Source organism: Neoarius graeffei, chromosome 8, assembly GCF_027579695.1.
Source record: "Neoarius graeffei isolate fNeoGra1 chromosome 8, fNeoGra1.pri, whole genome shotgun sequence".
Lineage (NCBI taxonomy): Eukaryota > Metazoa > Chordata > Actinopteri > Siluriformes > Ariidae > Neoarius > Neoarius graeffei.
Genome location: NC_083576.1, coordinates 69,558,988 through 69,577,123, shown reverse-complemented (window position 1 = coordinate 69,577,123; position 18,136 = coordinate 69,558,988). Strand labels below are relative to the sequence as shown.

Sequence of the window (18,136 nt, the reverse complement as noted above, 5' to 3'; positions counted from 1 at the left end):
TGCTGTTCACAGACGCTCTCCATCCAATCTGGCTGAGCTTGAGCTATTTTGCAAAGAAGAATGGGCAAAAATTTCAGTATCTAGATGTGCAAAGCTGGTAGAGACATACCACAAAAGACTTGCAGCTGTAATTGCAGCAAAAGGTGGCTCTACAAAGTATTGACGCAGGGGGGCTGAATACTAATGCACATCACATTTTTCAGATTTTTATTTGTTTAAAATTTTGAAGACCATTTATCATTTTCATTTCACTTCACAATTATGTGCTACTCTGTTGGTCTATCACATAAAATCTCAATAAAAAACTTTTAAGTTCGTGGTTGTAAGATGGAAAAATGTGAAAAAGTTCAAGGGGTATGAATACTTTTTCAAGGCACTGTATATCAAAGTCCAGATGTTATTAAGACAGTACTACTCCATTACAAATTCAGAACCACATGACAAAAAAAAGACATTATATCCCTCATCAAAAAATTCCCAGACAGGGATTGGCCAAGGATGGCGCATGTGACATAAAACAGTTCCATCACTGATTAAGCAATATATCTCGTGATTGCCCCCCCCAAAAAAAAATGGATATGGTGTGAGTCAGTCATGGTATATCCTGGATATACCATGAACTGATGTCACAATTTCAAGCTATACGGCCAACCCGAGTTACAGCTGTGGCTCCGCGAGCATTTCTGTGTGTGTAGATCTATGCATCATGATCATGCCTAGCGAGGCAGAGTTAGACCTCTATTTTTTTTCAGGTTTATTTCTAATTCTTTGTAGTTAACACTTTCAGTTTGGAATTTTTTGATGAGGGATATAAAATCAATTATTCTGTCCATATTCACTGGATATGAGCAATCACATGCTCTGATTGGCTACTCTACTACTAAGCTAGCAGCTTGTATACTCTGAGGAGAGAAAAACAAAATGGCGGAGCGTGTTGCTGAACCAACTGAGGATGAAATAAAAACTCTACTTGAAAACAAAACCCCCAAAATTGTTATCAAGTATTTAAAAGAAACAGAAATAGCTAAAAGTTTGTTTGTTTTCCCCCCCAATAGCTCCTGTTCCACACTCCAGCCCAGTCGGTGGCGGTAATGCACCTTGGTTGGTTTGCCAACAGCTAAAAAACCCTGAAGAAGAAGAAAACAGCAAAAAAAAAAAAAAAAAAGAATAAAAGTACTTGATGGTAAGCACTTTTTTTATTTTTCAAGAATTATTATTATAGCATTTTTCACAAATCGCGACTGTCATTTCACCAGTTTGTTTACATTCTAAGCTGAAATGATTTTGTCGGACGTTTTGTATAAAGTTTTTATTTATTGAATTTGCAAAAAATACCAATAAAAATGCTCTGTTTCTCAAAATCCAGTGAATGTGGATAGAATAAAACAGTTATTCCACTCAATCTCATCGTACATGGCTTATAGCCAACTCGGCACTATGCACTTCGTCGGCTAGCAGCTTGTGTACGACTCGATTTCATGGAATAACTGTTAAATATACCATGCACTGAGAGGCCCCGGTAATTATAGATTCTCTTCAGTGACTGGCATAGGACTATTTTCTTCAGGGCTGTGCCTCTCACAAAACAGTCCTATGCCAGTCACCTCAGAGAATGCATGATTTCAACTGGAGCCTCTTGGTCAGGGCCGGCTCTAGGTCTTTGGCTGCCCTAGGCGAGATTGAGTTTTGGCGCCCCCCCCCCAAGAAAAAAAACCCTCTAATAACATCTAAACCTAGGGTTAGGGTTAAACATCTAACCCTAACCCTAACTTTAATCTAATCACTCTATTCTATTACTATTAAACAATGTACGGTGCATGGACAATAAACAAGAAGTCATTTTTATCTTTTTCATTATTGTTATTATTGTTATCATTATTCACATAAAGTGTCACAAAGTAAAATGACCACACAAATTCAATACATATCTCCATATAATGGGCAAAAACTCTTCCGCACCCTGTTCAAAGTGTAGTGCATGGACAATAAATAAGAAATTATTTTTAGTTTCTTTTTTGCTATTAAAAGTTAAGTCATCTCTGAAGAATTAACAAATTAAATGAATAAAAAATTCTACAATTCTAAATTGTGCAAACTTAAGCACCCTGTTAGGACATCAATGGGCTGTATTTTCAAACAAAAGTGCTATTATGGGTACTTTGTTATTGAAGTAACATTACAATGGGACTCATCTGGTCTTCCTAATGGCAAATTCCTTGATAATATCATCAAATGATATTTCTCGAGATATCTTGGTTGATGCTCATCAGAGCAAGCCCATTCAGACGTTCTTGACCCATTGTTGACCTTAAGTATGTCTTCAGCAGTTTTAATTTTGAAAAGCTTCTTTCAGCAGAAGCTACTGTCACAGGTAGTGTAACAGCAGAGGTAAGGAGCGCGTATTTCTACATCCCCAGCCGCATCAGAGGTGTTGTAAAAAAGGTTTTCAACCTTTCATGAGCCAGGGCGCACTTTTTTCAATGAAAAAATCTCAAGGCACATCACCAATAGAAAATGTTGACTGAAACTAAAACGCTGTTGCCAATATTTACAATATACATCATTCTATAATTTTCCACGGTACACTTGGTGATCTCTCACGGCACACTAGTGTTCCACGGTACTAGAGTTCGGCAGCACAGTGGGTGAAAACACTGTACACCACTGATGCACTTGGTAACATCTCCATTCAATAACTCCATCCCTCCTTTTTGGTGGGGTTTTGGTCGCCCTTGGCGCCCCTGGGCACACTTTGCGCTCTAGGCAATTGCCTAGGTCGCCTATAGCAATCGCCGGTGCTGGTAAAAAGAACACATCTGAGTGCTTGTTTCGTTTCCCTGCAGTCTTGACGCACTGAGATTGTTTCTTGTTTTCAACGCGTTTATTATATTTTCCTCCAGGAAGCTCTTCGCAACATGGTTGCTTGAATGAGCTGCTAAACTGTCATTTTAATGAGAACACAGATCAACAAAGCAACTTTGTTTTATTAAAAAAAAAAAAACGTGCCAGGCACCATTGGAATATCTCGCTGCGAAACATGTTCGGTGCATAAAAGACCTTTACTTCAGCCCAGACTGCTCAACGACACCGACAGACTGCTCCAAGTGCAGCCATATTCAAAACAAGCAACAGATCTATGTCAGTTATCTACGTTATGCAAAAACACTGTTTAGCCAACAACACTTAGGCTATTACATGGCCAAAACAGAGAATAGCCGCGGATGCGCACTTGCGCGCCCGAAGACACACTATAGACCGGGCGAACCACTGTTGAGCGCTTATTGTTTCATGATTAACAACCACCACCCCACCCCGCCCCGCTTTTTTTGACAAATCGCACCCTGACTACATGCTTTGCTGTACAATTAAATTAGGCTAAGACATTATAATGCTGACTTGTTTTCAGAATAGTGGAAGTCATAATTTTTCTCCCCCCGTTTCTGCGCCCCTGGATGGACGCAGCGCCCTTAGCATTTGCCTGTATTGCCTATGCCACGGGCCAGCTCTGCTCTTGGTGCATGGTATATTTGATTACTGACTGTCTACATTAGCAATATTAATGACAGAAGAATAGAATCCAACAGTGTCTATACTCTATACATTTCAGTGATTTCTTTTATAAAATGTGTACTATCTACTTTTCTGAAAAATAATTTACACTGACATTTTCGGCAGCTGGCACAGTGCCAAGTTGTATTATATTCTTGGAAATGTTGTGTGCACTTTGCTACGATGTCAAAGGTAACAGAAAACTTTATTTGTGTCTCAAATTAAGTCATAAAGCAATGAACTAAAGGAATGTATGTATGTTTGGATAAAGTCCTCCAGATTAGTCACGTTAAGTGTGTGTGTGTGTGTGTGTGTGTGTGTGTACCTTGTCCTCCAGGGTACATACAGCGGAAAGCTCTCCCTAGCTCCTCAGCTTGCACACGACCGGCTGGAGTCAGCTCGCCTCCCCATTTTAGCACCAACAGCAAAGAAGGACCTTTCTTCTGAGAGTCTTTATACACACACACCAAAGTTTAATATTAAACACACACACACACACACACACACACACACACACACACATATTCACACATTATTTAATATAAATCTGTGTATTAGATCAATCTTCCAAACTCCTGTCTTTAGTTTAACAAATGTGTTCACCTTCTTCCTCACTCGATGCTTTAGGCTGGCCATTGGGCAGGTAGGTCAGCTGTACTTTGCGATTTATCCCAGAGAAATGTCCGTACCTTAAATACAACACAAGGCAGAACACGGAGTGCAGACATCACTGTCATACTGTCACACATAACACACAAACACCCACAGGCCACAGCACGGCTTATCATTTGCTAGCAGGTGCTCGATAGCTGTCATGTTTCTGAAAACGTGTCAGGTTGACCTTTTCAAAGTGGCTTGGGCCCATTAATATCTTCCATGTGTGTCATGCCATTGCTAGTCCTTTTGTCCTCCATGTTTTAAAGGGATATAAGTGAACACTGCCGAAAATCTGATGGCACTTTGTCACTACTGGTGGCCTGGGAAAACGCTACACTGTGGTGAAATTTTCACTTTTCTTTTTTTTTACCATTAAACAGCTCTAAAAACTATCAGCTTTCCTTAACTTTATTTTTGTACTATCCTGATTCTGATTTCTGCTTATCTGAAAAGACCATAGTGATCAGGATTGTGTCCATTTTGTTAATGCACATGACACAACTTTCCAATAACCTGATCAAAGCATGACATTCAGTGTATGAGGAAATCACACTTAGCTAGCAAGGTTGTAGACTTCTTACTCAGTATGATCTCTACTGGAAGATAGCCTATACTGGATAAAAGTAAAGATGCGCCAACCTGATTTTTCATCATTTTTAGCTGTTCGGCAGAATTCAGCCACAGAATTAAGTGTTTGTTGGGTTTTTCCAGACCACCATGCAAATAATAATACACTGTTTTGCCTCTATACTGTAAAACAGTTCAAAAGCTGAATGAAACATGGCAGTTTGAACCAAAACCACTACAACTCAGAGCCACCTGCCAACAAAAGGAATACCAAAATAAAGAGATCGACATCTGATTACCCAGCATCAGATTATCAGATATCAACAGTCTAAAATGCTTTAATAGAGGCTTTGCACCATCATGTGACCTCATAGCAACGGTAACTACGGTGCCAGGGGCACGCTTGTAGTGCTTCATTCAGCTGAGTTAGTTGTTGAGTCAGTATGGGAAAGGTTTGCTGCATTTTTGGATGTTCAAATCCTTTTGAATGAAACAAAAACATCAGATTTTTAATTTACCAAAAATATTTCATCACCAGTGGGAAAATAGAGAAATTGCTAAACGTAGAAGGGAAAAAAAAAACATTCAGCGGGACTCGGTGTTGAACGGAGAGGTCAAAACCCTATGGTATGCTCACTTCATTTCCGCTAAGGTAAGAATTAAAAAAAATTTATTTCACAACTGCAGCCCGGTGATCATTCTTATACAGTGATGTGAACATGAGCAACACAGAGGCTCAGCATCACCGCACCTTCACTGAGACTTAAAAAATGCATTTACATTCAGGGATCCATCGGAGCGTGTTGCGCACGTGCTTGGGACCCAGTCATTATGGGAAACACCTGATATTGATTTGAGAGCAATCGGCATGTGCTTTAAGGACACAGAGGCTTTGTGAAGTATTATCTTTATCACGGTCACATTTGTTTGTAGCCATGACTCTACAAACTCTGCTTTCGGGGGGGCGTTTGGTAAATATCATGCCTGCTAATAAACACTCTTCCTGCACTTAGACCCGTCTACCGCCACATACCTGGCACAATACTTCACAAAGTTTCTGTGAAAACAGTGTGCTGATTGCACTCAAATCAACATCAGGTGTTTCCCATAATGACTGGGTCCCAAGCGGGCGCACAACATGCTCCGAAGGATCCCTGAATTGTAATACACTTTTCAAGTCTCGGTGAAGGTGAGGCTCTGCTGTGTTGCTCATGTTCATTTCATTGTATAAGAATGAGCACCTTACTGCAGTTGTGAAATACATGTTTTGGGGGGAATTCTTATTCTTACCTTAATGGAAATTAAGTGAGCATACCATCGGGTTTTTGACCTCTCCACTCAACACCGAGTCCCGCTGAATGTTTTTTCCCCATTTTTTCCCTTCTACGTTTAGCAATTTCTCGAGTTTTTTTCCCCCCGATGAATTACTTTTGGTAAATTAAAAAATCTGATCTCTTTGTTTCGCTCAAAATGATTTGCATACCCAAAAACACAGCAAAACATTCCCATACTGATCAATAACAACTCGGTTGAATGAAGCACTACAAGCCCCCTGTCATGGCGGTGTAGTTACCGTTGCTATGGAATCACGTGACAATGTAAAAGGAGTCAGTCTTTAATCAGAGAGTCCCAAACTGACATTGAACACGTTTTAAAGCATTTTACAACTGTTGTACATAAAGGTTTCCAGATTTCAAGCCAAGCACTTCCTTAAAGGTTAAAATCTTATAAGTGTTTGCTAAAAGTAGCGTTCTCACCAGTGTGTTAATGAATCAAAGATCCTAAATGATGCATAGCAAGTGTGTTGTTTGAAATGGGCTGAGGAAGCATGAAGGATTAAAGAGGGATTGAGTTTCTTTCGCAGTGGAGTCAGTTATTTAAAACATGCCTGAGGTGACATGCATCATAAATGCATAAATGAGTCCTGCTGCCCTCAATGCGAGGGAATTACAGCAAATCAAGGAACGCGTATTATCTTGTCGTTAAAGTATACAAGGCTACGGGTTAATAACTATGAACTCAATGGCCTTCATAAGGATGAATGAACTTCTGCAGTGCATACTGATTATCATTCAGGCTGGATTCCCTTTGGAGAGAGTGGGCAGAACAGATGTAGGGGAGGGGAAGAGAAGAAAAGAGAGGAATGAATAAGAAACTAAGCTCATGGGGGATACATCACAGTGAGCTTTTTCTCATAAACCACAAATTACATTGGACCATGCTCAATATTAAAATATTGCACAAAGTAGTTTAGCTATCAAAGGGCCTTATTCAAAGTTAAGCGGGTTTAGAGTGGAGTTAAGCACATACCGTTATTCAGACTTCAAACATATAAACAGATTCAAACTCTATTCAGAAGTTGCACATGATTTGCATACGCTCAGAGGTATTTGTCTTACTTACGGTAAAACACCTGAATTATGCACAATTCTGACCTTCAGCTTGAGGTCATTTTCTTTCCATGATACTGACACAACGAAAAGAGCATTATTAACTCCAATGCCACTGTCTGGCTGTTTGATGTATTCATAATATGTCATGTAGAAATGTATGTTTTGTCCTGTAAATATACAAAAGAAAATATATGGAATGTCATATAAATTTAAATATAGACAAATGTAAATTTTTAATATTTGGTAGTACACATAAGCTTAGCTCTTTGAGTAATATTTCATTGGAAGTTAATGGTCAGCCACTTGAGCGCAAAGAATCTTTTAAATATTTAGGTGTTACACAAAATGAAAATATCACCTGGTCTGATCATATAGATGCCCTAAGTACAAAAGTCTGTCAGAGGCTTGGCATATTGCACCGCGTTAGGCACGTACTACTGCTTAGCGCTCACTTGACACATTACAATTGTCAATGACGTCGTAGCTCACTCCGGCCCTGTCTAGTCCAGAAGGAACAACCGAAAGTGGGCCCATGTTGCAAGCTACGGTACATACACTATATACAAGCTATATACCCCATGTTGCAAGCTATATACACTATATACCATACAAGCTATATACATCCTAGGAATACTGACCTATTTGCCAGAAAGAATCCAGAACGGCGAGGAATTGACTGAGAAGAAGCAATTTTTGTTGAACTGCTCATTAAGGCTTAATTAGTCCATAACTTCATTAATAACTGTAATTAAGCAAATCTGGGTAGAAGTTATATGCACCCTAGGTACCCCTACCTTCATGCCAGAAAGAATCAAAATCGGTGAAAAATTGAGGGAGAGAAGTGATTTGGGTGGAAACTGCTCATTAGGGCTTAATTACTCCATATCCTCATTATTATTAATTATTTCTTGTTGCTGGAATTTTGCTATAAAATGGGCGTTCTCTTGTTGTGGTTCACTCGGTTGTTGTTGAAATTTTAACGTGTATTACCATTTCACTTCTAGGAGTGCCAGCAAATTTATATGATCAAAACAATCCAGACTGGGCACCCACTCAGAAAATGGGCTATGTTTCGTCCAAGGTCGGACTTGATTCTTCGGCAGCCAAACCAGATAGAACGTGATATCTGGGTACTCAATGGTCGATAGAAGTGCCTTATCTTCAGAAAAGTCTGAGTTTTTTAAATAATATGGATCCAAACCACAGACATTTATTTTCTTTGTATCGAATCTTCACTCGACCATTCAAATAATCATAATACTGAGAAAATTCAGCATTGTTTACAGACACGCTTTCAGCGGCTGCCATCCTAGTTGCTTTGTTTATGGCGGACGCTCATGACATGGCACATTTTGATCGCGTGGTTACAAGTCATCTATTTGTATTACTTTCATTCGTATTATTGGCTCAGCCTTTGGCTGAGGCCTACAGAGGCACCTATCTGTATGAGTATGTTTAACCGAGTTCGAGCGTGTTTAAGACTGTAATTGGCGTGCCAGCCCCAGGTAGCAATTCCAGTGTCACGGTGTGGCGCCGCTGCGTACTGACTTTGTAAGTGCCATGTTAGATAACCTCACACTACAATGTAATCCTCCATGGCTGACTGGTCTCAAGTGCTATCCAGAAATAGAACAGTTTTTGCAACATCGGTTTGAATCCTGGCGTTGATGTATTCCTGAGCGGGTTATTTTTTCTATTTATGTACCGTAGCTTCCACTTCTGAATCAGTCAAAGGCTGAGCTCAGACCTGCACAGGTCTCTAGTTTGTTTATTAGATAGTTATGATTATATATGTGCAGGACCTCTCTGAAAAACACCACAGTGATGAGAGTCTCCTGTATAAACATTGTTATAAATAAATACATAAATAAATAAGAGGCCAGTATTAATACAACCACGATTCCAAAAAAGTTGGGACAAAGTACAAATTGTAAATAAAAATGGAATGCAATAATTTACAAATCTCAAAAACTGATATTGTATTCACAATAGAACATAGACAACATATCAAATGTCAAAAGTGAGACATTTTGAAATTTCATGCCAAATATTGGCTCATTTGAAATTTCATGACAGCAACACATCTCAAAAAAGTTGGGACAGGGGCAATAAGAGGCTGGAAAAGTTAAAGGTACAAAAAAGGAACAGCTGGAGGACCAAATTGCAACTCATTAGGTCAATTGGCAATAGGTCATTAACATGACTGGGTATAAAAAGAGCATCTTGGCATGGCAGCAGCTCTCAGAAGTAAAGATGGGAAGAGGATCACCAATCCCCCTAATTCTGCGCCGACAAATAGTGGAGCAATATCAGAAAGGAGTTCGACAGTGTAAAATTTCAAAGAGTTTGAACATATCATCTACAGTGCATAATATCATCAAAAGATTCAGAGAATCTGGAAGAATCTCTGTGCGTAAGGGTCAAGGCCGGAAAACCATAACGGGTGCCCGTGATCTTCGGGCCCTTAAGGCCAATTTATGCTGACAACCCAGTGGAAAACTGTTCTATGGTCAGACGAATCAAAATTTGAAGTTCTTTATGGAAATCAGGGACGCCGTGTCATTCGGACTAAAGAGGAGAAGGACGACCCAAGTTGTTATCAGCGCTCAGTTCAGAAGCCTGCATCTCTGATGGTATGGGGTCGCATTAGTGTGTGTGGCATGGGCAGCTTACACATCTGGAAAGACACCATCAATGCTGAAAGGTATATCCAGGTTCTAGAGCAACATATGCTCCCATCCAGACGACGTCTCTTTCAGGGAAGACCTTGCATTTTCCAACATGACAATGCCAAACCACATACTGCATCAATTACAGCATCATGGCTGCGTAGAAGAAGGGTCCGGGTACTGAACTGGCCAGCCTGCAGTCCAGATCTTTCACCCATAGAAAACATTTGGCGCATCATAAAACGGAAGATACGACAAAAAAGACCTAAGACAGTTGAGCAACTAGAATCCTACATTAGACAAGAATGGGTTAACATTCCTATCCCTAAACTTGAGCAACTTGTCTCCTCAGTCCCCAGACGTTTACAGACTGTTGTAAAGAGAAAAGGGGATGTCCCACAGTGGTAAACATGGCCTTGTCCCAACTTTTTTGAGATGTGTTGTTGTCATGAAATTTAAAATCACCTAATTTTTCTCTTTAAATGATACATTTTCTCAGTTTAAACATTTGATATGTCATCTATGTTCTATTCTGAATAAAATATGGAATTTTGAAACTTCCACATCATTGCATTTCGTTTTTATTTACAATTTGTACTTTGTCCCAACTTTTTTGGAATCGGGGCTGTACATAAATATGATTAATTAATTAATTATTAGTATCGTCCCTTTGAAGACCACAAAAAGAGTTTGTTTTTTTCCCCACTGACGACATCAAAATAGACAAAATCTGATATTAGGTTATTTTATGTGCAAGTTAAGTACAAAAAATAGGATGTGCTGCATCAAGTGCTTTTTCATAAGAGTGGAAAATATGAAAGAGTTAAAATAAACCAAATTTGTAGTAATTAGCATTATAATTACGACTACAGCTATTTATGCGGCAATATGCTAGTCTCTTATTAGATGTTTATTCAATGTCGATCGTCTTCTTGTTCATATACTGTACATATATTGTGTCATTTTCATTTCCTTCTTTAATCTGCATTTTCTGTCTCTGATTCTTGAGGATTATAAATAGTGCTATTGGAAAACCCATCTCAGACTTCTATTCAATAAAATATCTGGCAACCTCGGTGGTGAGAGCCACATAAAGGTTATTTGCATAATCTAAATGGGGACCAAGAACATGCGTAAAATGCCTCTGAATCTTCCTCAAATAAGTTTCAAACTCCGAATACAGCCCAAAGATATTACACCACATCTACTAGGAAGATATGCATAAAATGTGTCTGATCGTGACTATACAAATAATTTAATATGTGTGGTGGTCTGGGAAAAGCTTTCACATAATGAGAAGGGTTTTGAGAAATGAAATAAGTTTCTGTTCTGCATAAGTGAAAATCGCATTTGAAGATTAAATTGCGTCTGTGGTGCAGGAGCATTGCAGATATTTTTCAGGTTGGAATCTGATTATATTCTGAACTGATTTACATTCACATTATTCACACTTATCAAGGATGGTTTTTGACTTTAGGCAGACAGACTGTTTACTTTGTTAAACTGGTGCTTAACCCAATATGACAACTGTGGAAAGATGCCTATGTAAGAATAAAAAGTAATAAATAAAAGGATTGTGACATGATTTAGGTGAAACAATGAGAGTTTCTTAAGGTGGAGGTACCAAAGTATCATTATAGGCAAACAAAAAAATAAAAAAAAACAATGTGGCTAAAACCTTATTACCTTGCCCGAGACGGAGTCCACCAGGGGGCGAGGCATTGTTTTCGGTCAGGTTTCTTTGTTTTTTTGTTAACGATATTACAAGAAAACGGCTGGATCAATCTTCATGAAACTTTCAGGATAGATGGGCATTGGTCTCAAATCGAACCTCCAACTTTTTGTGGGTCATCCGGTCAAGGTCACCAAAAAAGGTCAAAATCGTTTTTATTGTGGCTACTGCCTCATATAGAGGCGCTAACCACTATGTCATCGTGTACACGCTTACATTCTTACATCGTGCTGTAAGAATGTAAGAGTGTAACAGTTGCGCACTGCGCATACACGTGTTCCGATTAAAATGGCCGGTGAGTGTATACAATTTAGTTCACCATTCGAAGTAAATGAACTAAAGAAATTACTTTCAGACATGTTTATGCTTATTACAGAGGGAAAGTGCGTTCCACTGAGCTCTAGCGCCGGGCCATTTCCAGGAAATAAGAGTTTGGGTCATGGTGACAGCATGTGTATGTCAACCTTGGTTTGGAGGTTTCGGTTTCGAAAACTGTAAGAGGTAAGAGTAGAATAATATAAAGTACCACTTGGTATATTTTACTTTTGTGATTTTTAAATTGTTCATTTTTGGATTATGCTTCATTTTTGTGGCTACTGCTTCATAGAGTAAATATATATGCGATATTTACTGTATGGACATGGGATCAGAAAATTTTTTATTTATAAGCAGTAGCCACATGTACCCATACGGTACCTATTTTTTTTCACGATATCTTCCTTCATATTCATCATAAATGCTATCTGGCGAGGTTTGTTTTGCCTGGAAACACTTGTTTTTAATTTTTTTTTTTTTTGCAAGAATTCAACCATAGCAACAGCCAGTGGGATTTCCCAGACTGCCACACATATGGAAAATAATAATGTCAAAATGTTCCACCTAAAAAGAATATTAGCACATAATGTGAACAGGACAGCAAAAAAATAGAGGGGGACAATAAGGTTTATTTCCTGGACGGTGTCCGATATATGATTTCCTATACAAAGAAAAACTAAAATAATCTCCATAAAAATAATTGCAGTAGTAAAAGAGCCGTTCAAAAAAAAAAAACATCAGAGACTGAACTAAAAAAAGGAAAAAAAACAATAACAGTGAAGGGGAGCGCTATAAAGATATTCAAGATTCCTTTACTGTCACTGCACCGTACAGTACAGTGAAACTGAAGCAAGCAATCCAGTCGGTGTATTCATACAAACAGTATTTAAAAAAAAAAAGATAGTCAGATCTGTACAAGATAAACATTCAAGCAAAAAGATAAACAAATCTGTGCAAGATAGACAGATAGATAGATGGAGTCAAGCTGGAAAGTCTGCACACCCCTTTCACCTTCTCCATGTTTTATGTTAGACTTATTCTACAATAGATTGAGTTCATTTTTTTCCACAAAATAGCCCATAATGACAAAGTGAAAGCATGTTTTTAGACATTTGTGCTAATTTATTAAAAACCAAAATGTAAAATATCATATGTACACAAGTGTGCATACCCTTTGATATGACACCCAAAAGTGAGCTGAGGTGCATTTTGTTTCCACTGATATTGCTTGAGATGTTTCTACAACTTAATTGGAGTCCACCTGTGGTAAATTCAATTGACTGGACATGATTGGGGATTGCCAACACCTGCCTATATAAGGTCCCACAGTTGACAGTGCATGTCAGAGCAAACTCCAAGCCATGGGGTCAAAGGAATTATCTGCAGACCTCAGAAACAGGATTGTGTCAAGGCATGGATCTGGAGAAGGGTATAGAAAAATTGCTGCAGCTTTACAGGTCCCAAAGAGCACAGTGGCCACCATCATTCGTAAATGGAAGAGGTTTGGAACCACCAAGAATCTTCCTAGACCTGGCTGCTTGGCCAAACTGAGTGATCGGGGAAGACGGGCCTTGGCCAGGGAGGTGAGTGTGAACCCGAGGGTCACTCTGACAGAGCTCCAGTGTATCCTTGTGGAGATGGGAGAACCTTTCAGAAGATCATCCATCCAGGCAGCACTCCACAAATCAGGCCTTTAAGGTAGAGTAGCCAGATGGAAGCCACTCCTTAGTAAAAGGCACATGACAGCCAGCTTAGAGTTTGCCAAAAGGCACCTAGAGGACTCTCAAACCATGAGAAACAAGATTCTTTAGTCTGATGAAAGCAAAATTGAACTTTTGGGCCTGAATACCAAGTGTCACGTCTGGAGGAAACCAGGCACCGCTCATCACCTGGCTAATACCATCCCTACAGTGAAGCATGGCAGTGGCAGCATCATGATGTGGGGATGTTTTTCAGCAGCGGGAACAGGACGACTAGTCCTGATAGAGGGAAAGATGAATGCAGCTAAGTACACTGAGATCCTTAAAGAAAACCTGCTCCAGAGCGCTCTGGACTAGAGGTCTGCGCGGGTCGGATTTTTCAGTCCCGCTCCCGCCGGCGCCCACATTGTGCAGTCACGCTCCCGCCCGCAAAGAATTATGATTTTCAGTCACACTCCCGCCCACGCCCACAAAAAAATTATGATTTTCAGTCCCGATCCCGCCCGCGCCTGCCATATTTTGTCCCGCTCCCGCCCGCAAATCCCGCATGATGCAGACGTTCGCATTATTTCTCAGGAAAGTTCTTGTCTTGACACAGCGTGATGGTGCCCCGCCCCCTACTTTGAGTGGATTTGAGCATAAATATCTACAGCTCACGTTCACGTTTGTTATTATTTACCTTGTTTCTGAATTCAGCATGTAGTGTCTCTAATAATAATAATAATAATTAGTGCTGTCAAGCGATTAAAATATTTAATCGCGAATCGCACATTTTTATCACATGAGAAACCATTGTAATTCTCTGATCAGCATAAAAAAGTGAATGGGCTTGCTTTGTACCAATGGTGGTTTTTTTTATTGCAAAGCAGAGCTAGCAAGAGGAGTGAACTTCACTCTTCTTCCACTTCACTCAGTGAAGTGATTTACTGCTTGAGTTAGTCTACAACTCTAATCAGAGAGACAGGTTACACAGTGACGGTAGGCTTGACATGCTTGATTATAATATAAAATACACTATTATGGGGCGTCGTGGCTCAGGTGGTTAAGGCGCTATACCATGAATGCGGGCGACCCGGGTTCGATTCCGGCCCGAGGTCATTTCCCGACCCCTTCCCGTCTCTCTCTCTCCCGCTCATTTCCTGTCTCTACACTGTCCTATCCAATAAAGGTGCAAAAAGCCCAAAAAAAAATATCTTTAAAATACACTATTATATTAACTTTAAGTTGTTCGTTGATAAATATTGCATTGAATCTGATCTTTACTGTTTCATCTCACTTAACACATTTCGTACTTTTACACTTTTTCTGCCTGTTGATGCGTCGCGCTGTCCAATCAGAGGCGGCCAAATTTGCATATTACAGGAAGGATTTCTGGGATAGCATTGAGTTTACAGATGCTGTCTTCTTAAAACTGAATAAATATTTTAAAAGAGCCAAATGAGCCAGTCTTTTGAACGGCCCTTTTCAAAGAACGGATCACAAAGATGCGGATCCCATCAAAGAGCCATAAATCCCATCTCTACTAGTTTCAAAAGCTTATGAAAAACCTACATCATGTCACAGAGCGTTAATCTCGCGATAAAAAAAATTATCGCCGTTAAAATTGAGTCAAGTTAACGCGATAATAACGCGACATTTTTTACAGCACTAATAATAATAATAATAATAATAATAAAAGACAGGCAAGCACGTAATTCCAAGTGGAAATTTGGTATATTTATTGTTCAGCCATACAAAACATTAGGCTAACCCAGTTTACATTTGTTACGCATTTCTAACTAGAATATCCTATAGAATACCCTATAAGCATAGCATATATAAATGTTATAACAAAACACAGTCCTAGCCTACAACAACAAAAAATCGACAGTATAGGCTACTGTAGACATTATAGGGCTATGGTTGCACATTTCTAAAACTATTTGGGCTTGAGCCTCCGTGCAAGTGCTAAACTCTATAACATAGCTGACCTTGTTTGAATATGAATAAGAAAAACGAGAAAATCAAACGCAGGTAAACGAAACAACTAAGCCTATTGCTTAGGATATTGGGTTCTTTGAACAGCTATGGAGAAACAGCAAATTGTTCACTGTTGAGGGCTTCAACATACTGCGCCTTTCCTCCAGTATGCGACCACATATGCTGAACGCGTGCTCGGATGGTGCGCTGGAACCTGGAATGGCCAGTACATGCCGTGCCAGTTTGGCAAGTGTGGGAAAGTCATAGCAGTGATTTTTCCACCACAGCAGGATATCTTTAGATTGGTGTGATTCGGATCCAATGAGTTTCACTTTCAGATAATCATCAATCTCGGAGTTTACAGACTTCGATTCAGCACCCGTAGCACCGACATCCTCCCATTCCTCAAACTCACGAAAAGTGACCTTTTTAGGTAGAGGTGGCTCCGCGCTTTCATCAGTTTGGACATCAAACCCCAACTCCTCGGTCATCTCTTTCACAGCTTCCATCACGTATTGTCTTTCATTTGCATTGATCATCCTAAGATGACGCAGCTTTGGAGTAAGGAAGTTGTATGTTGTATGTCAGAACCTTTTGGCACTTATCACAGCAAGCAAAGGGCAGCTGATTTCCATCCGCGTCGTACACGAGTGAGAACGACTTCCAAATGTCCGATTTCAGGACTCTTGACTTTTTAACGGTAGATGTACCTCTTTTTAAACCAGCACTTACTTTTGAAGCACTGTGAGATTCAGTAAAGGAGCTCTGCTCTTCTGCCATGATCGGAGATCTCAAACACGGAAGAGGAAAAGAATCGAGAAACGAACGAGAGATATTTATCCTCTCCTGGATCAGAATCAGAATTCTGATGACCAGCTCATCTAAGGTGTCATTGAGGCATCATGTTAGTGTGGGTCACTGGAGGCTGGGTGTGAACGGCGAGTCATTAGAGTGATCAAAGGATTTCCCGTTAGGGTGATCAATGGCAAATTTAAGATGCCATTCCTCACTCAATCTGGCAATCTGACTCTCTCTGCAAATTTAGGCATCTTAAAATGTTTTTATTAATGCCAAATCAAATATCCAGCACAAATTATATATGATAGACATAAATTAATAATTTATAAATTTTATTTCAAACACGTTTTTAGTTAGCGGGACTGCAGCTTATCACCGCTCCCGCCCACGCCGCATATGTGCACTCCCGCTCCCGCCCGCACGCGCATATGTGCACTTCCGGTCCCGCCTGCGCCTGCAATGAGCTTTCAAAATTTGTCCCGCGCCGCACTGCTTTGCGGCGGGTCCCACGAGTCCCGCGGGACTCCCGCGGGAGTGCAGGGCTCTACTCTGGACCTCAGACTGGGGCGAAGGTTTACCTTCCAACATGACAACGACCTGAAACACACAGCCAAGAGAACAAAGGAGTGGCTTCGGAGAAAGTCTGTGAATGTCTTTGAGTGGCTCAGCCAGAGCTCAGACCTGAATCCAACTGAACATCTGTGGAAGGAGCTGAAAATGGCTGTGAACTGATGCTCCCCATCCAATCTGACAGAGCTTGCAAGGATATGCCAAGAGGACCGAGCAAAAATGTCCAGAAATAAGTGTGCCAAACTCATAGCTTCTTTCCCAAGATGCCTTGAAGCTGTAATTGCTGCCAAAGGTGCATCAACCAAGTATTAGGCTAAGGGTGTGTACAGATATGTAACCCCTAAATAACCTATTTTTGTCAGTAAAATAAAATTGCATATTTTCTAAAAGCCTGCTTTCACGTTGTTATTATGGGCTATTTTCTCATCTCATCTCATTATCTCTAGCCGCTTTATTGTTCTACAGGGTCGCAGGCAAGCTGGAGCCTATCCCAGCTGACTACGGGCGAAAGGCAGGGTACACCCTGGACAAGTCGCCAGGTCATCACAGGGCTGACACAGAGACACAGACAACCATTCACACTCACACCTACGGTCAATTTAGAGCCACCAATTAGCCTAACTGCATGTCTTTGGACTGTGGGGGAAACCGGAGCACCCAGAGGAAACCCACGCGGACATGGGGAGAACATGCAAACTCCACACAGAAAGGCCCTCGCCGGCCATGGGGCTCGAACCCGGACCTTCTTGCTGTGAGGCGACAGCGCTAACCACTACACCACCGTGCCGCCATGGGCTATTTTGTGACAAAAAATGAACTCAATCTATTGTAGAATAAGTCTGTAACGTAATAAAACGTGGAGAAGGTGAAAGGGGTATGCAGACTTTCCAGCTTGACTGTAAGTCAATAAAAAAAGATAAACATATCTATACAAGAACTGCTTAAAAAAAATACATGTAATTGTATGTATCTAGGGTGTGACCTAGGATACAGCATGACGATCAGTCAGTGGGTTATTGCACAGGGATAAGTGAACGTATTGCACAATTAGGCATGGTAACTGCACATTTGCCCATGTTGACAGAGTGCAGTTCAGCAGGAGCAATAAATAAATATATGTGATCGAGAGAACAAGGTGCATGTGGTTGTAAAAACATACTATTTAGGTAAGAGGTAGGCATGTAGAGGTATAGACAGTTGGTGTTACAGTTCAGTCCTGTTTCATAA

The 18,136-nt window shown here is 40.2% G+C and overlaps 1 protein-coding gene across 6 annotated transcripts in view; it reads right to left on the bottom strand.

Moving 5' to 3' along the window:
* Positions 1-18,136, bottom strand: part of ppip5k1b (diphosphoinositol pentakisphosphate kinase 1b) — an 85,581-nt gene that overhangs the window by 44,898 nt on the left and 22,547 nt on the right. For all 6 annotated transcript variants that reach the window (XM_060928118.1, XM_060928115.1, XM_060928113.1 and 3 more), the window contains exons 14-15: positions 4,153-4,238; positions 3,875-4,000 (exon numbers count right to left, since the gene is read on the bottom strand). In XM_060928118.1, the coding sequence (XP_060784101.1) occupies positions 3,875-4,000; positions 4,153-4,238 (212 nt within the window). The remainder of the gene's footprint in view (positions 1-3,874; positions 4,001-4,152; positions 4,239-18,136) is intronic.